Source organism: Drosophila biarmipes, chromosome 3L (genome assembly GCF_025231255.1).
Source record: "Drosophila biarmipes strain raj3 chromosome 3L, RU_DBia_V1.1, whole genome shotgun sequence".
In the NCBI taxonomy this organism is placed as follows: Eukaryota; Metazoa; Arthropoda; class Insecta; order Diptera; family Drosophilidae; genus Drosophila; species Drosophila biarmipes.
Genome location: NC_066613.1, coordinates 20050394 through 20075005, shown reverse-complemented (window position 1 = coordinate 20075005; position 24612 = coordinate 20050394). Strand labels below are relative to the sequence as shown.

The 24612-nt window shown below is 39.3% G+C and overlaps 3 protein-coding genes across 5 annotated transcripts in view; 2 read left to right on the top strand and 1 right to left on the bottom strand.

Annotated features, from left to right (window-relative positions):
- Positions 1 to 24612, bottom strand: part of LOC108035106 (synaptotagmin-5) — a 56097-nt gene that overhangs the window by 5650 nt on the left and 25835 nt on the right. The window contains exons 1-3 of one of the 3 annotated variants that reach the window (XM_044094756.2): positions 15622 to 15955; positions 349 to 754; positions 21 to 278 (exon numbers count right to left, since the gene is read on the bottom strand). In XM_044094756.2, the coding sequence (XP_043950691.1) occupies positions 21 to 278; positions 349 to 702 (612 nt within the window). In that variant the 5' untranslated portion in view covers positions 703 to 754; positions 15622 to 15955. Of the gene's footprint in view, positions 1 to 20; positions 279 to 348; positions 755 to 9928; positions 10091 to 15621; positions 15956 to 24612 lie in introns of those variants that run through there. The other 2 variants (XM_017110534.3, XM_017110535.2) reach the window with 2 other exon arrangements.
- On the top strand, positions 4531 to 5108 carry LOC108035114 (uncharacterized). The gene is made up of 2 exons (XM_017110544.3): positions 4531 to 4797; positions 4858 to 5108. Exons 1-2 carry the CDS (start codon positions 4617 to 4619, stop codon positions 4947 to 4949), a joined length of 273 nt encoding a protein of 90 aa, XP_016966033.1. The 5' UTR covers positions 4531 to 4616; the 3' UTR covers positions 4950 to 5108.
- LOC108035120 (uncharacterized) lies at positions 18382 to 19522 on the top strand. The gene is made up of 4 exons (XM_017110551.1): positions 18382 to 18438; positions 18491 to 18808; positions 18875 to 18963; positions 19480 to 19522. Coding segments are annotated over exons 1-4 (465 nt in total). The 3' UTR covers positions 19481 to 19522.

Sequence of the window (24612 nt, the reverse complement as noted above, 5' to 3'; positions counted from 1 at the left end):
CCTGGTTCGATCCCACTTACCGAATGCCTGGATGGGGCGCTGTCCACGCTGCTCTGGCTGGAGATGGACGGCGTGCGCTGGAGGCGCGGCGGGAAGGAGCGGCTCTGGTGGTGCAAGTGCAGCGGACTGTGGAACACCTCGGCGGGTCCCCGCAAGATGTCCGTACCGGTGGCCGAAACCGTGCCCATGTGGTGATGGTTGAGGCCCATGCCGCCGTGCATTCCATGCATTTGGCTGGCCGGCTGGATGGGCTGGCATTCCTTGGCAATGGCCACCTCCTGTAGGGGATTCAAATTAATCAAGTAAAACTATTAGAGCTGCTTAAATGTAATCTCCGGATGTAGGAACCTCCGAGTCCGTGGGCAAATCACAGCTATCGCTGACACTACCGGCCGAAACACTGCCAATTCCGCTGGTGGTCGAGGTGACCGACGAGGCCGACGGCGGCGGCGTCATGGGCTGTGGCGGCGGTGTGGTGGACCCCTCCCCCATCGGCAGGATGTGCACCACCGACGGCCCGTTGCCTCCAGAACCGCTAGCACCACCGGTGGTGGAGCCACTACTACTTGGCGAGCCCTCGTCCGCCGAATTCCGATCGAGGGTGACGCGACGCACTGCGCCCACTCGCTCCTTGGCCATCCGCGACCAGGACTCGATGCGCTTGTGGGCCAGCCAACAGGCCGCCGGACCCAGACCACTCATCACTGCCCAAATTGCGAAGCGACTGTGTCTACGGGAACTCCGCTTTTCTTCGCTGCGGAAAACAAAGGGATTTGTTGCTTCACTACCTTCACCATTGGAAAAAGGAACCGCTGCTTCACTTGCTTTCTCTCTCCTTTCTTCTCTCTCTCACATTACACTCAAAGAAATAATACATAAGGTATAAAGCGCCTATGTGAATTGATGCTTTGATTCAAGAAATATTTTTGGATAAAATTAAGTCACCAACAACCCATACAATTATTTTATAAAATCATTTGAACCGTTTTTCAATTATGACTTTTAAAAAATTAAAAATATTTTCGAATTTTAAATAAATAACATATCATATTATACAATCGTTAATGTAACCCCAAAATTCCACTTCTCAAGTGTTTTTTAAAAGTACCCCCATGATTAGTGTTATTTTTCAAACTCATGGTAAATTTTTGCCAGTGCACCCACACACAATTGGTCGCTGTTAATCCGCTTAGGCAAATACACTCGCAAGCCATTAGATTCCACCAACCACAGAAGAGGAAATGGAAGTGGATGAGATGCCCGGCATGAGTGCGGTTTCAGGTTGGAAGCCCTGAACCGGCATTAATTAGGGCCATGTAGGTCATGGTGCAACATTTTTGGACACACATTGAAGCCAATTGCAACTTGGAGGTCCTTAACTTACACTTTCTGAATGTAACTAGTTAAAGATACTTTTGGATTATAAAATACTTGCAAGAGATAAACTTTTTAACAAGTTGTAGCCTCTATATTTTTTCGTACTCTCAAAAAAAGCACTTTTGTTGCAATCCAGTTAACGTTCTAAGCATTCCATTTTTGACAGTCGATCCCTTATCGCTTCATGTAATTTTTGTGAAGGGTTGGTCTGAAGTTCAGCAATCTCTGCTCAGCCATCGCTGTTATTGGGATTCTGAATGGCAGGTGGAAAATGGGGTTTCTCAGAGCCAAAGCCATGGAAACTGCGCTAACGAACGTAGTGCGTCAGAATGGTGGCAGTTCCGCTAATCAGTCAGCTAACTAGTTTTGTCGTTATCACAGTGTGTGTGAAGGATGCTTAATTATCCGAAAATAAAGAGCACGTACCAAAACCGGAAAATAAAAGTTTTTGATTGATAAGTGGAATTTGAAAAAAATTATTTTTCCTTCCAATTAAATCGTGCAACTAAATGCAGAATATGATGTGTTACTCAAATATCAAATGCATTGCAATTTTATATTTTATAAATATATATATTTTAAAATAGATATTTCACAATTTTTTATCTGTGTATCCTCCGGTAGTGACAGCTGCTGATGCTAATGAAAGCTGTGTTTTAACTGCTTCCTGCTGGTCCTGCCAACTTCTGGTTAATTTTAGACAGCCTTCAGCAGGCCCATAAATATGCAGAGAAGGCTCTTTGCCGGCTACATCCCACCCAGGATATCATCATGAATATGCAGACGAGGCATTCTCCAGCAAACCTCACAATTCCCCGGCGGGCGATTTGTCTTGCAGTCCGCATTTCGATTTCGCCTCCTGCATTCCATATCATTCCACTCCTAAAATTCTCAAGTTCTTTTTTTTTCGTTACGCAGCGTGGCGAATGGCGAAATGCGAATTCATTGGCATTTGTACACGCCCAAGTGCCGTTAAATAGTTGGAGAATCGGGTAGAGATACATCCGTATCTCGGGGAACGCAAACCGAGAGCCAGAGGGGTGACTCAATACAAAAGTAAACAAAAAACTTATTTTTCAAGTATTAAATAAATTAAATGAAATTAAGCACGTGTAGCGAATGACATCAAAACAAGGCAACGACCCTGGCGAGAGGGATGGGCCAACGGGTGTGGAGAGCGACGGAGTTGGAGGCGAAATCAAGGACCAACCCTCGAATTAGTTTGGGATAATAAAAATGTGCTCGGTCAAAGAAAAATGTTGGCCCAGTCTTTGTCTCTCCCCGACAGCCCTTAATGTCCTTAATGTGCGTGTGTGCGGTGTGTCCTAGATCTTGTAAAAGGATTTTTATTGATTTCGTAACATTACTCTGAGTTATTCATCACTTTCATGGCTCTGCCTGTCGCCGATTTGGCTGCTGATTTTTTGGGACGGAAGAAACACAGCTGTTCTTATAATTTTCAGGAGATTACGGCTTGAAATTACTTGGCAATATGAAGTGAAAATAAACATTTTTATATACTTAAGAGCTAAGAAGATACTCAGGGCAAGGCACATTACTTAAAAGTAATAAAATAAGAACAAATTGGAGCTGTCTTACCCCAAAACGACACATTTTAATAAGAAATAAAAAAAATTTACTTTAACAGGATGATACACTTCCTTTAACATATCCTACTATTAGATAAATAAGTAGGGCGTTTGTCAAGTAAATATTTCAGCTTATTGAAAAATTTCCGACACTAATAAGAGAGGACTTCGAAGTATAAAATAAACAATTATTTTCCCCCAGAAAAGGACAACACAAACCAGTAATTTGGGTGTCGATTTCGAAGCTCTAAAGTGTGCTCACTAATCCTCCTTTGATCCCCTCGAGTGTCAACCAAGAATGTTGCACATCGCCGGTATTTCAGGGGGAGGACTGCGAAAACATCAACGATAATTCCATTGAAACGCAGCCAACCGCACCGTTGCTAATTGACACCTATGTAAACTGCAATCAAAGCGACATGCAGCCAAGCCCACAGTTTTCACATTGCTCACCCCATTATAAATAGAAAATGAGCGAAAAATCCTGGCAAAAATACCCCAAAAAAAGCAAATAAAGGAAAACTAAAAACCCTAACTCAAAGGCAGCCGCACCCAGGAGGAGAGCGAGGAAAAAGGTGCTGCATGTGGCAACTGCAACACATCATCATCGCATCAACGATCCGGGTTCCAACCCCCAGGACACTCGAGTAGATAAATATGAAATTGAAATTTTCCAGCTTGTTTGATATTGCTGAAGGATTGATTAATGGGATTACCATGGCAATGCACTCCTCTGTGATAGAGCATCTCCTCTTCGTTGTGTTAGACTGCGTTGAACTTTCAACTTTTCACTTTCGCATTTCCTCTTCTGGCTGCTAGTTTCCCTCGAAGCTCTTGTTGGACTTTGCTGCTCTTGACTGTCAGTTATAAGCTGGCACACTAAGTGCTAAAACATTGGCTTCGAACGCGGATAAAATGTGTGTGCAAGTGTGTGAGCAAGGGACCCTAAGTATATATAAACACCATAATACTCTCAGGCAGCTCAGCTCAAACAATTCTGACATACTTCAAAGATGTTTCTTTAAACTAAAGACGCGCATTGCATCCATGAGATACTTTCAGACTTGTAAGAATGGTTGGATAAAGCGCAATTAGGCAACCGAAGTGAGGTGGTTTTAATATTTAATTATAATATTGCGGGAAAGCTTTTAATTGGAGTTCAATTTAATAATTTGTTTCCGGGAAAGTGATGCAATATATACATTTATAAGATACAATTTTTGGTTTTCTTTGCATGGGGGTTTGGCAATAAGTAAACCTCCCTTTAATCAAAGGTAAATATGCAGTTCTATTAAGTAAAAAACTCATTCCCCACTCATGCAAACATGACAGGAGAAATTAATTTGAATTCTGCTGAACTTTTTCGATTAAAGTGTTTGCATTTTGGTGGGCGAGTGCATCGTAATCCTGCTGCATTCTAATTAGTTGCTCAAAGTCATTACAAACTTGTTGCCGCTGGGGGCAAAGATGGAAGTTCTGCAGTGTTCTGGGCACTAGCATGTGGGAACTTTGAAGGCAAACTTGTCGATTAGCAGGCTACGATAGTTTAAAACTCTATTTCTGATATCCATTTTGACATATCGCATTCGGCAGTATCACTTGTTTGTCAGCAGTTCAAAATTTTGCAGTCACTACTTAACTCCATTCCTAATGGCCTGCCGTCTGCTTAGTATCCTGCATTTGGGCAAGAACATTCTACCCGAAAGCAAGTTGCTCCACCAATCCTTGTATTTTTCAAGGGGCATGGCCAGGAAGAAGGACGAAAGCCAAGGCACAGAAAAGGGCAAGAAAACCTGTGGGAAGAACCAGTTCTTTGGCGGCTGCTTTAAGAGTGGGTGGCAAATTTCCTATTAAAGCGGTTTCATTTTTACCATTCGACCACTTTTTTCAGAATCGGAACCTTATAGAAGGGAGAACAAGAAGGAGAAAAGCAAACGCTGTCGGGATCCCTGCAAAGATGGACCTTGCCGTCCCGAGAAATAAATTACTTTTGCGTCCCTAAAAACTGCAATTACTACTATCGTCACTTCCTCCTTTGGGTTTGCATTTCCATACGCCCCCCATGGGCGATTTCCGCTTTGAAAGGAATATACCAAGTTTGATCAGGTACACAGAAGATTAAACAGATTTCTTTAAAGATGATTACTACAGATTCATTTTATTTCTGAATTTAATAAATTGGTGGGTAATGGTAAAAAACTTGATAACCAAATGATGTCTGTTGTATTATTTTGATGACATTGTATAAATATTTTTAAAATATTACATATTAATTTATCATTGGAAATTGTAAATTTTTTGGATAAATTGTTATGACAAATTATATAGCATATCGAAATATAGTCCTTTTTTTGGCTTTTTTTTTATACATTTTCAAAAAAATAAAGCAATTATTATTTGTGGGAACAAAATGTAGAAAAAAGTATGGCCCTTTTCAAATTTCCTTTCAAACTTTTTGTCGCACTCCGCGCACACAAATTACACTTTACATATGTGTCCTATCTGGATTTGAAACCAACCTTTCGCAAACAAAAGATACGTGAGGTTTTCCGGTGAAAAACGCTCAGCATCTGTTGACACCTGTATGGAAAGCGGTGTTTTTCAGTGCCCTCCCCCTGGCAGCCCCCTTCTGGCTGTCAGCGGCAGACGGCGCCCATGAATGTGCCCCCCGCCCCCACATAAGCTGTCATCGTGCTTCATACATTTTAATCCTATTAGCACAATAGTTACTGTTATTCCATATTGCAGTAATTTCTCTAGATTGCTCTCCCTGCCGCAGACAGGCCAACAACAAGGACGGTGTCCTGTCACTCCGCCCAGCCGACGTCCTTGAGCTTGACCACCTCCCCGAGCCACCCAGCTTTTAAACCAAGGTTAAGCCATGCCCACACCTCAGGGGAAAATGGAAAATGGAGTGAGGGGAGTGGGAAATGGAAATTGTCATCGCTGCCTTAGTTGTTGTTTCAGTTTCTGTTTAAGCCACTGTGCTGCTGCTACTTTTTTATTGTATGCACAAATATCCTGCGGTGCTTGGCCAGGACACCTAGGTGTGGTCCTGGTTCTGCAGTCTTCGCATTGTCGAGCGCTGAAAGCTATTCTGCGTGGCTCGACCAGGTGCAAAAGGCTTGGGCTGCTTGAATGTGGGCCAAAACGGGGCTAAAGTGGCTACGGTCGGTCAACGCGGTGACGAGCTGGCTCAGGCTTTGGCTACCAATGCAAAAGGTTTTCGCATTCCTGAGTGGAGATTTACTGGGTGCTCATTTGAATTCCAAAGTGAGTGAAAAAGGAGCAGGTTAAGTGCTTCCCTAAAGGGAAAATAAACCAACGGGGCAATATGAGTTTTGTTTGCAGCAGCACTTTTTAAGCAGGCACGGAGAAAGATTTTCCTTATCAAAGCTCTATTCAGCGAAAAACTTTTGTAATAAAACGAAAGAACCGCCATTAAATATAAAAAATAAATTTTTATTTTGTAAGGTCGTTTAATGTGGTTATTTTCGTATGAAAAGTGTAAAATGTTATTTATTTAAGCTTAGCCTTCTTAGTTCGGTAAGCTCAAGAGCTGAAGGCCAACTAAACGAATAAATTATTTTTATGATTGAATAACAAACATTGAATGATGGATGCACCAAATAGCTTGATAAATATTTAAATACAATAAAAGTATAATGCATTTTATATTGTATCACATCATCATCATGCCAAAAATTATTAATTCTTTGTTATTTTAGAAACTTTTACATTCAGGAACTGGTTTATATATTTACTTTAGCCAACTCTCCCGGCTTAAAATGTAGCCCCCAAAAGTAATCATACCATTAAAGTGTTAATTTATGCGGTTTTAACTTGGCCAACTATTACAGGTCCTTAGAGCCAAGTTTATAAACTGACATGTGTCCGTTGGTGGAAACTACTGGCAAACTCATTAGAATCTCACATCCAGCTCAAGGCCAGGCTTATCTTTCTGGCCAAAAAAGGACAATTAACAGGCAAATTAGGTATGCGCATCGACTTCTTTGTAGTTCTGACAAAAGCCAAACAATTGGCCGGGATAACTTTTGACACACGTCGTCTAAGCCGTAATCTGAGCCGGGCTAAAAAGGAGGCAGTCGGGCGGCGGGGATCGGTAATCGGGAGTCCGGAATCCGGGATCCGGAACAAGGACTCACGATGGGCAGACAAATGAACGGCAAACACACACACACAATGAGATTTCCGCTGCATAAGTCCTTTGTAATCTCATTTAAATAATTGCGGCCAACAACAGTGGAAATGCGAAGCGAGATGGCACAGAAGGCAAATCCGCAAATCTCTGCCTCTAGCCGGACGGACAGCCATTTGAACATGGCCGGAAATTAAAATGTAAAACAGCAGCTCATTATACGCTCACCTACACACGCACAATAGAGAGAGAGGGCAGCGGCTGAGGCGAAAGAGACGGCAGCAGGAGGGACTCACTTACACGGCCAGATCGGTAATTCATCTTGCACTTTTTGTGGCTTAAAGGAAATTGGGTTGCTCGGTTTTACTCCTTCCGTGCGTGCACTTTATGATCCTGCCACACAATTTGTGCTGCCTGTTATTGCCCGACATTTATGGGGTTTATTTTGTGGAAGGGAACTAACATGCCAACTTTGTACCCCGGCCTTGGGATGCACTTTATTGGAACCCCTTGCCACTGCCCCCTGCCAACACCATCACCATCGCCATCCCCAACCCACTTGGCATAAAACTAGACTTTATTGCAACAGCTAAAAAGCGGGCGGCACGATATTATTACGGGCTTTTATTTGGATCCGCTTGAGTGACGCAGTTCTCCACCATTTTAAAATGTGTTAAGGGAGCGGAATATTTTAAATTGAGGCCTTTAATGGATAATGGATAGCTGTAAGTAATACTAAGAAAAATAAGAGCATGGTTTAAAAATCAAAAGGTTTATGTAATCTTTAAATTTAAAAAATTTAAACAAAAATTCGCACAGTGGATTATACTTTTAAATAGTTAAATTCTTTCAAAAACTATAGTATGTGCAGTTGAAATTTGATATTAACTTCTAAATAAAGTCTTCGGTTTATAAATAAAGCATTGAGAAATTGATTTAAAATTATTGTTCTAAAATGAAAGTATTACTTCCAAATTAGGAATAACAAATCAGAGCTGTACATCAAAAAAAAGTAAATTCACTTTACACATTTAATATTTATTTGCCATGCATAAAGCAAGTATAAAATATGTAAATATAATTGAGTTTAAATTGAGCATATTTTTGCTTTTAAATTTCGAAATTTCACAGTCGAATAAAACCTTTTTCTCGCCCCCAAGACTTCAGTATTAAAAACTCAAAGTTATGCATCGCCAGCCAGCACATAAACCGATGTGGCTCATAAAAACTAAACGGAGAATAAAATAGTTTAGCAATTGCCGGCGGCTTGCAACAAGTGCTGCAAGCATTAAAGAGGGATTTTCAACAGTTTGGCGCACATATTGTTGAGGAAAATCGGTGGGAAATGGCGCAGTTATTGCGCGGCGAGAAAACCCCGCTGCCGATCCAACACTTGTCCCGGCAGGGGAAACTCCGGCCGATGATAATCCGCTCATCAAACGTCAATACAGCTCACATCGCTCCTCGACGAAGGGATGCCGCTGCCGCTGCCGCTGCCGATGCCGCTGCCGGATGCCTGTCTGTCAACTTGTTTACAAAGGCGAGATGCGACGGGCGAGTCCTTGGTCTGGGGATGGGTTACCCGGGAACTCATCGTTTGTAGCCACCCGGAGGCAAGAAATTAATCACCAATACAATGGGAATCGTGCGGCTGCAGTGCATCGATTGCAGTTAGCGGTGGCTTTAGCTTTTCCTGGTCTTTTCTACTTGAATCTCTGGCAAATAGCCCTGCGGCCACACGCAGTGGCTTACGAATGGGTTTGCCGGAATGTGTTTAATGCTATTTGCCCTATTCTCGGGAAAAGTTTTCCTTTGTGATGGTATTATCTTGTTGGAGGGAGTCGCATTTGGGGGATATTTTCCACAAACGCGATTTAACTACGTTTAATTCAATAAGATGTGAAATATAGATTTTCGGAGGGGAGTAAGACGCCTGTGGTCCTGATTAAGTGTTCTTGAAAACAGGTTTTTCAGATTCATATTATAGGCAATTTTAACAATTTTAATTTATAAGAAGATTTTAATAAGCATATAATATTTTAAGAATTATGGGCTTTAGGAATGTTTTTTCGGAACCTTTTGAATAGTATACCTATTGTGAAAAGCTACGACGTGAATACAAAAATGTCAGAAAAAAAATTCACCAATTTTTAATAAAGATTTTCATAAATATAATCAAAAGTTATTCAATAATTTGGAGTTGCTTTATTTTTCTAGAAATTATCAAATGTTTCTACTACTGATAATTATTTTTTTAGGAAAAGTTTATTATACAAATAATATAAATGATGTGCCTATATAGTAAAATAGAAAATAACTCCATTTATCAAAAGTCTATTATGTTTTCAAGATTTTAAGCCAATTAGGATACCCAAAAACAGCCCTCCCCCACTCTGGCAAAAGTGTTGCAAATTTTTCAGGCCAGTTAGTTGTCAAAATCTGTTAGCGAACTGCCCCTATTGACAACACCCATGTGCCCTTAAATGCGCCGACAATGGCAGCCTTCTCTGCGGTTTCAATCCAAACAAAATCAGACTCAATATTGCCATAAACAAATACAATGCAAGACGGGAAATGGGGAAATGCTTGCAAATCTGCCAAATGTTCTTGCAAATCGCTGTGCGAAAGGAGCCCGGAGAAAGGGATCAAAGCGGGTCGGCCGCCTTTCGACAATTTGGCCATTTAACCCTTCGCAAATCAAAGGACCATTGTTTGGGGGCCCGGCAGCAGAAACTGCACTGCGATGCATTGACATGATCCGATTTGCCAGCCATTCACGGCGATGGAGAATGCAGCTACTTACTTGCCATCAATCTTGTTAGGGACTAGCTGGAGATGTTCCCAAAGAGCATTCGTCGTCAGTGGCACAGACACAAATCAAGGACACATTCAGCGTCTTGAATCCAACATCTTTTATCTAAGTACCTCGAGTAAGGACTCGAATTCCCCCCTGGCACAAACTTTTCCAAGCCCCTCAAATGCTGTGACGTCAATGGCCTCGCCGACTCGGTTCAGCTGTTTATTTGTTGACTTTGCCCCAAAAGAGTTTCAATTAGGCGCCACATTTTGTGTTCCAAAAGTTTTAAATATAAACAAAGCCCATCTAAATTTCGGATGTGATTTTTGCCTTCCGTCGGCGATCTTCCATCGCTGGCGATAATTTCATTTGGCTGAGCCAACTTAAATTTTGTTGGACAGTTTATTTTTGACGAGGGAATGACGTTGGGCGAAAATGAGTTGGTTAATATTAAAGGTGAAGGGAACATTAAATTTAAAAAATTATTCTATTAATGTTCCGTTTTGTTTTAATTTACATGATTACAAGTTCTGAGTAATGTCATTTTTTTTAATTATTTAAATAAAATAACATTTTAAATATCCAATAAATATACTTAAGATAGGTTGTAAAATTCTAATAAATGGATTCTTTCCCATATTGGTTACGCCTTTTTATTGACTGTAAAATTCTCAGCTAATCATATAGCCACAATGCAAACTGTTGGGGGATAATCATGTGGCCTATATTAGTTTTTAATTTGAATAGTTGCAGAACCGGCAATACTACGAAATGCAGTTAATTAAATATGCCAGAAAACGCCAACAAATACAGAGTTTGGCAATTAGTTTCTGATAGTTGGGCGCTCCTGATGGACATTTCAATTGTCAGTTTGTGATGGACAAATTAATTATTGGGTAAAATTTGATTGCCATTTGCCAGGGCAACAGGGCCCCAACTTTTGGCCCCCAACATCCTGAGCTCCCCCGTCGCCCTTCATTTATTTTTCCTGTGCAAAAAGGTCCTGACAAATCGATGAGTTGGGCTGTGTGAGTGAGCGTGTACGTGTGAGCCCAGAATCGTTATCAGGGCATCATTTTTGGCTTTCATCTCTGTGTCGCTGGGTTTTCACCACCCCTACCAATTTCCCAACTCGACTTTCCTCCCCCGCTGTCAACTGGCTGTAAAAAATATTTTGAAAACTTTCTGCTTGCATAAGCCTGAGTGCTTGGATGTGTGCGCGTGGTTATATGGATCTCGCCCGTCGGCCATGGCTCAAACCTGGAATCAGGTTTCAATATCTCGAATGGCACCGCAAATTGCCTGCGAAAATCTATTGCAAATTTTTACGTGATTTCTTCTCTTCTCAGAACACAAAACACAAGGCCGTTTTATGGGGAAATCCGTTTTGTGGAAATACGAAAAGGAAATGCCTTCCACTTTTATTGCATTCGAACTTTTGTGTTATTCTTTAATTTGAATTCACTTCCTCTTTGTTAATGAAAGCGATGGTGGGCGCGCTGTTTATTCCTCTCAGGAAAATTGAAATATTCTCGGTTGGCTTTTGTGGAAAAGTTGTTCGAAGGAAAAGTTGGAAATTCTTTGAGTTTGGGGCTTTCTCCTTTGAGCGACATGTATATCTCTTCCTTGGTCTGGCCACCGCTATTGATTTTGGTCAACTGAAATCCCTGCTCTACGTGATTCCATTTCGCATTCAGCTTTCACTCCGCGCCCTCATGCATCTTGATTGCATTTGCATATTGCACCGACCATAAGTGCATTAAGCCTGGCCAGAACTCCCAGCTGATGCTGCCACACATCCGCATCCGCCGCCTCGTCATGGCCATTGTTTATTGTTTATTTATTGCGCTTTTAATTAACTGCAGACTGTATCTGTGCCAGTTTTTCGCCCCAACCACCCTCACACCTTACCCCTCGCCACTGTGTGTGCTTGCCCTTTTTATGGATGACTTGAGGCCTGGTAAACAACACATGCAAATTGGCTAACTCACTGTGCCAAGTCTGTGCATGAAAGATAATTATTTAATGGTTAAGTATATTATAACCATTAAATATAAATTTAATATTTTATGTTTAGTTGAAGGTTTATAACATCAGTGGATACTTATTTTATGTAAAATATAGGTTGAAAATGATTTTTAAAAAATTCTTAGTCATTAAAAATTATTGTTGAATCTTTAAAAATATAATGTTGTTAAGAAGCGAATAAATAAATGTATAAATGTGTGTATTCCTTTGTAAGAAAATATTCTGAAACTAAAGCAATAATAGTTTATAATAAAATAATTAATAAATTAACAAAGTCTAACCAAATTTAAAAAAAATACGAAACTAATACCCTTAAAAAGTAAATCGCATTACGACCTTTTCAATATTCATTGAATGCCGTGCCAACTTTTTTTCGCATCTCTGTAAGCCTTGAATAAGCGGATTATGACTCAAACAGCCAGGTATCACTTTCAAAGGTTTTCCAGGAAGTTTTATTTTCACCCAGTGATTGTCCATATTTGTATCTTCATTTATTTCATTTTTCATACTTGTCAGAATTTGATTTTTCATAGCTGACGGCAATCAAATCAAAACCAACCAACCAACCAAATGTCCAACGGAAATGAAGTAAACTAATTTAAGTGCGCATACAAATGCAGATAGCACTCATACAAGAGCAAGTGCATACGTGTACACATGTACGTGCAATCATTTGAATAAATCATATTTCAAGCCCTCTTCTCCACCTAACTTATGCTTCTGCACTACGAACAATTAGGGTGAGTTTCAAAAATAAATATTCAGAAAAATTTGTATTATTTTATATTAAGATATTTCATTTCTATATGTGTGTATCTTCCCAGTTCTCAAAGATATATCATAGTGGTTGGCTGAAATCAGGAACCAACTATCACTTATTAAAGTCTTTAAACATCTTTAAAGATAAAAATAAAGATATACACTTAAAGTGTGTAATTATATATTTACATTCTTATAAGAACCATATTATGATTTAGTATAATTTTTTGAAGAATAAATTTAATTTTTCACGTAACTTTTCCGAAGAAACTAATTTTTTTAATTCCACAATGAATCATCAATAAACCTATCAACTTTCAAGATAAAACACAAGATTTAAAAACCTTTTTCAGTATAACTATTTTAGACCCTGGATATTTTCTCAGTTCATTTATGACCAGTTCCAGCTTGTTGAGCTTTTGGACGGAAATGCATTGGCTAACCATGGGGGAAATGGGGACGAATGGGCTGGGACTGGGACTGGAAGTGCGATGAATGTCCTGGAGGGTGGGGATAATGCAATCAACTCATACATATGCAATTTGTATGCAGGAGAGCGAACTCCCTTCCATGAAGGCGCGAGGGTGTCTGTGTGCATGTAGTTGCGTTTGCGGGGATATTTTGTATCTGAGTAATTGCCAAGGCTGAAAGATATTTGGCTTAGATGCAGCCGGAGAGCAACTCGCATGCCAAATTAAGATTTACGACTTGGCTGCGAGCAGTCAACTGGAAAGACAGAAGGCAAAAGAAATGTCGGGAAATTGGGAAAAGCAAGGAAAAACAAGGAAAACTCAAATGCAGCTGAAGATCCCACTTGAATGTCCCCATCCCCCGGCATTTGTTTGGCCATATCCTCTTCTGTTTTCTTGGCCCGTGACTCGTTGCAGCCATTTTCGACCTTCTAATTGTGACAAATTGTGTGGCACATGCAACATGTTCTACGTGAGTGTGTGTGGCAACGCGTGTCACAGGGCATCTCCCTCGCACTCAGCTCCTATCTCTTTCCCCCGGGCTGCCATTTATTGTTATCCACAAAATGCTGACATATTTTTCTATTATACGCTGCCTCATTGATATAATTTATGGACTCCCTTCTAGGCATCTGTATGTGTGCGACCTTATATAGGGACTCCCAGAAGCCTTTCGTGTGCGTTTATAATGGGCGATGAAGGGGGATAAGGATGCTGCTGAAGCACGTGAGCAACAGCAGGGGCAACAATAACATTTAATAGGCGCATGGGGCAGAGATGACTGCCTAAACATGCCCTGATTTGGCTCCTCATAGATACACAAAGAAAATACATAGCAAATAATTTGAAAACAAGAAAAAAAGTGGTCAGCTACAATTAGATTTCAACAAATTATCAAATAAAATGTATCTTAAAATTAAAGAGAACCAATGAAAGCTGCTATTTAGGACATTTCCAAAATCTTAAATTTACACAAACGATTTTCTATGTTTCATGCCGAATATTTTATTTAGGATAGAATAGGAGATCAAAATTGTATAAAAAATATAACCCTCGTTTGTTGCTCAAATGAAGTGCAAATGAAATGCCATGTATACCTTTTAAACGTTGGAGTATTTGCTCCTCTTTGAAACTCATTTTATTTTTAATAAAAAAATACTTATTCCTACTTTAACATTTTTTGTAGTGAAAGTTCTTGCCAGCATCTCTGGTTAATAGGGAGGGAAATGCTCCATTAACGCTCGCTGGCTGTGTAGGAGACAACCATCCAACGAATTTGTGCACTCGCCTGATTCGTTATCTATAAATAATTATATTAACTTTGCTTTTTGCTCTCGACTAGGCCTAAGCACAAGGAGGAGGAGGGTACGTCCCTAGAAGGACTCATCAGTCAGCGAGCTGCAGTTTGGGGAGGGGACTGGGATTGGAACTGAGTTTTTGGGACCGCGCCTGGAACTCAGCGAGGAGCACAGGGCGCATACGAAATTTTTGTGGCAATCCCTCAAAGAACAGAAAAGCAGAGAGGGAGAAGAAGACGCGCAGATACAGAGGACAGGGGAAAAGGGCCAAAAAGCATTTGCTAATATTCAACAAGAGCACACTGGCAGAAAAATAATGTACAAATATATATTACTCATCCTTACAAAAAATCCAAAAGGTCATTACGTTTGATACAATGTTTAATATTAATCAATAAGCCAACTAAATTAATCAATAAAATATTTTTTTAAGTATTTTTCCCTATATTCTATTCTCATAGAAATAGTTTATAACATTTATAGCACATTTATACCAAATTCGTTAGGGTTAAATATGTCTGTGATATATATTTTTCCAACAATACAGTGTAATGGGTGTACTGTCTGATAACTAAATAAAATCACCCATCATCTATCCACAAGATTAAATCAACACAATTTCTATATTTAGTAGAAACAAGTTTTTAAATAATGTTCTCTTCTCCTTATAAGCTTAAGATTTTTCCTTGTGCACAGCCATCTTATTTTTTCGTTTGGGAAAAAATGTTCAAGTTCTGTTCTTCCTCCACTTTGACGTGGGGACTTTAATCGAAATTCCAAAGATATTCCAATTGCAATTTGGCCATCGGGCACGAACCCCACCTTGGGATATGCTCAGGACAAGGGTTCTGTGTGCAGGAAAACCAAACTAATTAATGCAAAATTAACTTTGCACCGCCGCGGGTTCAATTAACTTTCCAATTAGCCGAAAGCAAACAAGATGCACGAACCTCATGAATATGTAGAGATATATTTCTAGGATAAAGCCTTGCCCAGCTGCTGACACATTTGATTTGCTATGGAAATGAACTGGTAAATAATATATGACTCGCTATAAGTTTTGGTTGCGTGAAAGTTCTAGGCGAAAGTAGAGACCCGAGAGCGAAAACAGCGAAGCAACAGTTCCAAAGGTTTCTTTACCTACTTGATATATCCCTTATTTTTATTTTCTTTTTTTTTTCTATTTTGTTGGCAACAAGCCGAGCTGAAGGGATTAGAGAGCGCTCGGCCTAAACTTGGTTAACATTTTTGAGCACAAAACACTTGGCCATATTGCAGAGTCACACAGACACAAACACCGCCGCAAAATATCAGAGGCAATATGTGGCAGCAACAACGACTGCGGCACGAAACTCAATTGAAAGTTGGCTCTTGGCGTCCATTAATTGGCGTTCAGCGATTTCATTTGCCTTTGCTGCCTTCGGCTCTGGCTGTGAGTCGCTGGGAAAATGCCGATGCCGCGAGTTGGTCTTCACTTGGGAGCTGTACGCGTGCTACTGATTTTCCATTTTCACGCAGCGCCAACAAGTTGCAAAAAAAGGGAACTTCATTCGAAAGCACTTCGTCTTCGGCCTTGCCAACTGCCGACAGGAGCGGAAAGAGCGAGTGTTCTAGTGCCCCGAAATTGATGACAAAACACTCGGGAAAATTTGGGAAAATTTGGAAAAATCCTTACCTTACATTTTAAAATGTAAAAACTTACAAAAATCGAAAAAAGTTGGGAATTTTCATATCCTACCTTTTTAGAAAGTTTTATAAACCTAAGACACAATATATTTTATGAAAATATCAATTTTTGTACGAATTACCTTAAAGTTCTCTAAAACTGAAAGAAGTATTGAATTTTAAGCATTAGGTATAATATTGGTTTCAGTATTTAGATGGTCTATATTATTTTTTCTCAAATATTTTGGGTAATAAGAATTATTTCAAAAATTTTCAAAATCGTTTTTCAAAGTGCCAACAGCAACAAATGAGAAAGAGAGAGAAAGTATCAATCGTGTCAAGCTCATTTGGCATTGAATTCTACTTCGAAAGCTTTTTCGCAACTTGTTGCCTTGTGCGTTGCTCAATCAGCTGTTGCTCTCTCTGTCCCCCCCCCCCCACCCCCTTACTTTCTAATTTCATTAATTCTGGGGAGTGGTCGCCATAAGCGATTAAGTAGGCTGTAGTTTAGAACAGAGAGCATAGAAGTCCTTAGGATTCTAAATTTCCCTAATTTCTGGTCCATCGAACTTGGAGCAAAGGATACTCCAGGACCAGGACCCCAGTGATTAGTTCGAAAAAGCTCTGGCGCCAGCTTTATAATGGCATGCGTGTGTATGCGACTTCACCTTGAAAGCTCCGGAGAAGTGAATTTAGAGAGCCAGAGATAAGAAATGTATATATCTGCACCTACATCGGTGTGGGTGCGCGTGTGAGTGTGTGTGTGTGTGAGTGTGCCAGTGATTCAATTTGTTGAATACTTTTCGGCGTTTTTTCCTCTTAATGACCGCCCATAACTGCGGCTCGAGTTACCCATAAGCGACCTTAATTGACGCACACAAGTGCGCCAGCTACATTTTTGTTTTTCCCTCTGCCATTGCACGGCGACCTCTCCCTGCCCTCGGCTTTGCCACCCAACTGCCTTATTTACCTGTTGTCATCTTTGCCCCTGAAAAAAGGAACACAAAAACACGAAGCTTCGGCGAGAGCAAGACCAACAACGGCTGACATTGAGCAAGCTGCAAAGTAAGTTTACCCATGGCAATGGTATCGTGCTGCTTCTTCCTCTCCCAGGTTTTCCATACCCTTCCCCAGGGTATTTTCCATCCTTAAATGCAAAGGGCCCAAGGCAAGGTCCTTAGCACTCAGTTGGAAAAAATCATTGCCTGCTTTTTGGCGTAAAGTACGCTATTAAAGTACTCTCATTACTTATCCATTAAAATTTTTAGAAGGCTTGTGGGGAATATATTTTTAAAGTAAGTATTTCCCTTAAACAATATTCCAAGCATAAATTATGTTTTTCATCTTTGTGCCACTAATAGATACGAACTCTTTGTAAAGCATATGAAAACGCTACTTCTTCAGATCCTTATAATAAGACACATTTCGCTTCTAAACGTTCTTTCCAAGAATTGAATGATACAATAGCAAAGCATAAAGAACTTAAAAAAAATAAACTAATATGATGCTATAAAACATATTTTCGGTGAAATTACTTTTGGAAAATTTACTTAAATATATTTTCAGCAGCAAGAGTCATTACTTTTGTAACATAGTTTAGATCGTCAAAATATTTCGGAAAGATCTCTATGTCAAAATTATATTTCAATATAATTTGTTACTCAGTAAGGGTATTTCATTGTGCATATATTTATGTTTGTGAGTCGGTGTGTCTGAGGATACTTTATGTGGACAGGAAACTTTTCAGGCAGACTACTTCCAGTTAAGCAGGGCGGGACGGACAAAGGGAAGGACACCGGACTCAGACATGTACAGACTACTCATCGTAGGCTTCTCCTTAGCGCAGGACGTCCACACAGTGAGGCAAGCAGGGGCGTGGCAAAAAGAGGCTTGTTTTAAAGAGTGCTGGGCCGAAAATATGAATGCGATTTCAAAACTTTTAAAGATATTGGAATATCGCTACAATGAAAAAATTAAATGGAACTTAAACACATTGTAAACGTCGTTTTTTTTTTAAATTATTTAGACTTGAAACTTGGCTGTAAATGATGATTACCTAAAATGATTTAATAAGTCTATTATCACTACTAATCGAAAATGTGAAACTATGCATTATAATGTGATAAATTATAAAACGATTAAAATAATGATTTTAATTATAATTATTATTGTCGGACATATATTAATGGGAACAATGCATTCCGATTATAGGTTTTTATTTCTAGTCCGATTTTACAATATGAGGTTACATTTAGTCATATTTGCTCTTCTAGGAGTGGTTTTAGCTGAACTTTGTGTAAGTTTATGGCATTAATGCTTGTTATTAATCTAAATAACCAGATATTTAGGTTGCGGTCATTTTTAAGTTCACAAACTTTGTGTGTGAGAGCTATAACAAATCTTGGGTCGAGTTTAATAACTGTCGCCTGAAGGCCGTAAGTCGTGACAAGGTTGTACTAAATATGGACCTAGAAATTCTGCATCCCGCCTTCGATATACAAACCCTGATGAAAATTTACAAAAGAGAAACTGGCTATAAGCCTTGGCTCATTGACACCAAAATCGATTGGTGCCGATTCATGAGAACCAATTATGATCCTGTGGGCAAAATAGTACTCAGCCTTTTCAAACCATTTAGCAATATCAACCACACGTGTCCATATGTGGTAAGCTGTTTCTCTTATTTTTTATATATTTAACAATACTGTATAGAATTAATTTTTTTCTACCAGGGCCCACAGATTATGAAGGGCGTAGCTCTTAATCCGGAACTATTACTTCTACCGTTTCCCACTGGCGATTACCTTTTGGCAATAAGATGGTTTTTTGACAAAAAATTAACGTTCGATACAAACGTCAGCTTTTTGTTTGTAGAAGACTTTTCAAAATCTAAATAATTTAATGAACCATTTTTTAAACATAACCACTACAACTTTTTTGCTCAAATATAATTTCTGACCCACATAAATTATTAAAGCTAAGTTTAAAGTCGAAAACGTAACTAAACTGAAATAATTAACCTTTAGACGATATTAACTTCACGTTCTTACTATAATTTGAAAGGCAAAATTATAATTTATTTTTAATACATTTTTAATTACATTATAGCAATATTTAGATTAGGTTTCTAATGCCTTACTTAATTACGTTTTAAAATGTAGGCTGTAAATTTGTTTTATAAAAAGCACTCAGTTCTAAAGCTCACAGCATGCGGATCAATTTAATTGTTTGTGCTCTCCTGGTGCTGTATTCATCCCATTCAAGTGTGAGTCCCAAAAACAATTTTAAATTTAATAAAATTCTCTAATAAGTTTATTAGGTTTCTGTTATTTTCAAGATGACAAATGTTGTTTGTGAGACCTATAATAAAACTTGGTTCGAATTCCATTACTGTCGCTTAAGAGCAGTAAGTCGAGACAGAGTTGTGTTAAATATGAACGGAACTATTTGGCATTCAGCATCAAACATTCAAACCCATATGAAAATTTATAAAAGAGAAAGTGGCTATAAGCCTTGGCTTATTGACAGCAAAATGGATACTTGCCGATTTTTGCGAACAAATTATGATCCTGTTGGCAAAATAGTCTTTGGTCTCTTTCAACAATTTAGCAATATAAACCACACGTGCCCCTATGTGGTAAGTTTTTCTAATTTTTTTATTTTAGTCAAAAATATATTTTTGAATATTTAACCAGGGTCCTCAGATTTTGAAGGGATTTTACCTGAAGCCAGAATTGTTGCTTCTACCATTTCCGACTGGCCAATATATGTTAGCACTGAGATGGTTCTTTGATAGAAGACTTCAATTCGACACAAACGTAAGTTTTTTGTTCGAAGAGGATTTAAAAAAACATAACTGAAGACTTTAAAATATATTTAAAGACGTTTATGAAAAAAGACTTTTATTTTTAATTCAAAAATTTTGAAATTTTAAACACTTTACATTTTATTGTAAAGCTTTCATGCAATGCAATTTATTTGTTATTGTTTGTCGCAAAACAACCAATAGAACTTTCTGCGACCTAATTTTCCCCTGAAAATTTGTTGTATTTAACAAATTGTCAATATTAGAAGGGTAAATTAAAACATTTGTATATTATAAATATATCATAACATTGCGGCCCCATTAGCAGATAAAATCAAACGATTCTTTTAATCGCTCAATGTTTCCTCGCAGGTGTCCTTTTTAATTTTTGACTGCCTATCTGCCTTCTGAAATATAATTATATTTTTGAAAGCTTATACAATGCGGTTCTATTGTGGACTTTGTTCTATACTGATATTTTTGAAAATAAACCTATAATTAATTTTTAATTATTGGCGTGAAAGTCTTCTTTTGTGGCTATACTTTTCTCTCAGTGCACTGCAAGTTTGCCATTTTTAAATTATTCAGACCCCTTTTACAGCCAACGTGCGCCGGGAAAAAGTTCTGGCCCAAACCATCGGCGGGGCTTAGCTTGTTGCTCACTGCACATTGGCCCCTATCTGTTTTTCCTCTCCGTTTCTCACTTTCTCCGCTTTTCCCACTTTTCCCGGGGCTCTCGTTTCGTTTGCTCTTCACTTTTCGTGGACGTCTTTTTTGATTCTGTTTCAGCAACAAGTTGCTTACATTTCGTAAGCCCGCCAGGCCACCTGTGCCAACGACTATAACCCATTTGCGTGGAAGGGGGAAAAGTGGGTGGTATGGGTGGAAAACCGGGTGCTTTAGTGGGGGGCTGGCATTCGGCATTGGCGAAAATTGTCAACGTAGTCGTCGCCTTTGCCCTGCAGATATGCTGGCATATTTATTTATGTGCTCTGCCAGTTTGCTGTTCTCGACTTGATTTCATTTCATCTCCGGCTGCTTTCTTCTTTTTCTCCTCTTTTTTTTGGCTCTTTTAATAACAAAGCCATGGCTGTTGTTTTCCCGACTTCGTTATTTTTGTCGTATTTTTTGACTGAATTTAGGCTTTTTGTTGTATTCCGGCAGATGTTTTTCTCCAAGGGTTTCGCATTCATTCGCCATAAACGCCACCCCATTCCCCCGTACACAAAATACCCACTTATCCTGCCTTTAATCTTTAAGATTAGCCAGCATAGAGAGGCGTTTTTTGGTTTAGCACCTCGTTTTTTCAGCTTGTTAGGCTTAGACAACCCATTTTTTATTTTCCCCACACAAGTTCATTCACTCTTAGGCCATTTTTATTGCGGGTGTTTGAACTTTTGTTCTTTGTTTTGATATGTTGGTGCGAAAGTTTCGTCTAGCTCTCGCTGGCATTTAAATTTCAAATTCTTTAATGTTTGCTCCCTGCCTTTGCCATGGCATATAAATATAGGTATCTCTGCGTGAGCCATATGCCATTTTAAGCTTTTTATATAATTGAAATCCGGACACGTGCCACTCAATGCGTATGCTGGCAATAAATTCAGTTTCACTTGTAATCTATAAGCACATAAACAGATCCACATATATAATGTGTGTTCCTCTGGACTCTACGCCATATGTAAATTCACTTGGCCATCGGGATCCTTTGGGGACGAGAGACGGGACATTGTCCTCACAGTGTGTAGGCGCCTTCTGGCATATGCTACAATCATAATTACATCGTCCTGAGCAGATAGTCCTTTGCGTATGTTTCTATTTTTCTTCTTGCCTCGGTGTCTTTGTCACTGAGAGAAAATTGATTTCACAGGAAGAAAAAAGAAAATTTTTCTGGAAAAATTTTACAACCTTTTATGTTCTAGTTATTAATATAAAAAAATATATATATTTAATCTATATATATTTTAAGATATTTTGAAAAACATTTCTGATCTAATTATAAATCTATACAATTAAAAATATGTGAATATATTTTAAACGAGTAGAAAGGGTTGTACCCTTTTATAATATCTCAATCTCTAATAATAAAATCTAGACAAATAGTTTTTCCCACAGTGTACTCACTTTCAGTGCCTAGTATAGTAGTCAGTTGCATAACGAAGCGGCAAAACTCATTTTAAACAGGCGCCACTCGGCGACTGTGGGGCGCCACAGAAATTGCTCCATCGTTCCGCTCCAGACCCCCGGATCGGGCCAGCCAGGTCGGATTCCCGGCCAAGTCAACGTGCTGATGATGAGCCCAGTACGCTTACCAACAAGTTTATTAAGCACAATGCACAGTGTGGCCAAGGACGATGACGTGCTGGCTCCAGATATCCTTCGAGGCCCAGCGATTACGGGGAGGTGAAACGCTGACCCGGTAGGAAAACTGTTGCCTGATAAAAGCAGCGGGATGCTTAGCAAATTGGAATCTTTTATGGAGGTATAATTATCGAAAGCTGACATTCTTCGGTTTAATTGAAAAAAAGGACACACTTAGTTCCGAAACAATTGGCAAACTTAAATTAAATTCGAGACCGAATGTTTTCGCCTTGTTCACCATGAAAAGGTACAATTTCTGCGAACTAGATTGTTTTCTTTCCAGCACTCGCACGAGTTATTGATTATTTTATAAAGGTTTCAAATGATGAGATGACTGGTATGGTTTGTCCCGAAAACTGCTATTTCGTTTGCTATTTCAACAAAATAAATGGCAGGTATAAACATTTACGTATTCTTTTATTAAAGATATAATTTTTTGAATTAAAGTTGATTTTTCAGACGTGGTTTGTTTCTTTTTTGTACTCTTTCAGCCATAAAGTATTTGGACAATCTCAAATTATAATCTTAATGATATTTGGTTTGTTTTCGCAGTTACACGGCCAAGCCAAAAGAGAAAACCTCGAAAAAAGCGCTTTAAGTGCGGACAACTTTATGGCTTCACACATCCTGTGACCCCAAAGGCACTCCAAGGAGCAACAATGTTTAGAGGCCGCTTTAATGGGTCAATTAGCTGGTTCCACATATCGCAGCATAGAGGAAAAGTCCCCTATTGCGTGACCCAGGAACATCGACACTTTCCACTACCATTCTGAGGGTATATTTGCCATAAATATGTGCTTAATCTAGGTCAAAGCAAGGATACCGGAAGCCTTTTCGCTGGAACTAATTATTAAAAACAAGAAAATAAAAATCCCGATTTTGTGGAAATGTGAAAACTCATTTGGACTCCACATGTTTACCTTTGCTTGACCCCCCAGACCAACACACAAGCGTCTAAGGTTAATTTATTTATTTTGTGAGCACGCTTTTATTTGCATAAGCTTAAAGGATTTCGGACTGCGAGCTTAGATTTACCTCAGTCTGCAGTTGTTTTATTGCCCTCCGCATGACCACCCAGTGGCCCCCAAAAGCTCATCCTTGAAATTGAGTTAAAAGGAGTCCCCCATTAAGCTGGAAAAGCTTGACAAGCTTTGGGGGAGGTTTTGGAACAATGGAAACTTTATGTCCTGAAAGCTTTGTAGCAGGTTAGTACTAAAAGTCTTTAAAGCTTTTTGGTATTTTTCCTGGTTTAGAATTCGGATTCAGGACTGCCTCATGGCCGACATTGTAAAATATTTAAATTAAACACTTGAGACCACAACCGTTGCACCCCGGGGAATTTAAGGACTTTCTACGCCTTGGCGACAGGCTGTCTAGACAAGAGTCCCGAGCTGAACACCTGACAAATGCCATCTCCTTTCAGGTAGGCGGGCAATTTTCAACGGAATTTCATCTGCTCTAGCCAGAAGCGTTGGCCTAATGATCTTTTAACAGGCCCAACGAACCTAAGGGAATTTCCCAACCTTGATGCAGGCAGTGCAGCGCATTCATTCATGAGAGCGCTTCAGAAACTAAAGATTCCACTTTAAACTGAAGAGGTTCTGCACTTGAGGCTGTATTCATTCATGAAGTGTCTGCCGGGCGGGAGATCGGCACAGCGAGACATTTTGGAGTCAGCGGGATATGCGCAAGTTGGCAAGACATCTGGCTGAGGGAACTCGAAAAGAGGAACCTTCCGGGAAGAGGTGTATGCAAATTTGTTTACCGAAACAATTTTGGACTATATACCTATGTTTAGAAAACGTTTGAAAAGGTTTTAGCCACCGTTTAGTGGGATAGAGAAAACATTAAGATATTAAAATACAAATATTCTATCTAAAAATATATATAAAGTAGCCGGAACTTATAATTTTTGATATTTAAAAAAATATTTACCAACTTTTTTTTATAGAAAACGAGCTGTCTTTATATCAATCATAAGTTTGGTTTAGTACTTGCCCATTTTCGCAATGTTATTACCCCATTTAATAAGTTCCCATGCAATTTTCCCAAGTACACCTCTAGCATCCACTTGACTAGTTTTAAATGCTATCTGTGATTTTCTAAAAATCAGATCGAATCCATCCGATAACAATCGCAGAGCCCATGCAACACATTTTGGCACAACAATTTTCGCTACGCTCCTTGAATGAATTTGCGAAAAATAGGAGATCCTGAAAGGAGTCAAGGAGTCTTACCTGCTGATCCAGCACTTGAGACTCAAGAGCCGAGCTCTTCAACTCAAGTGGAACACTTGAGCAAAGAAAC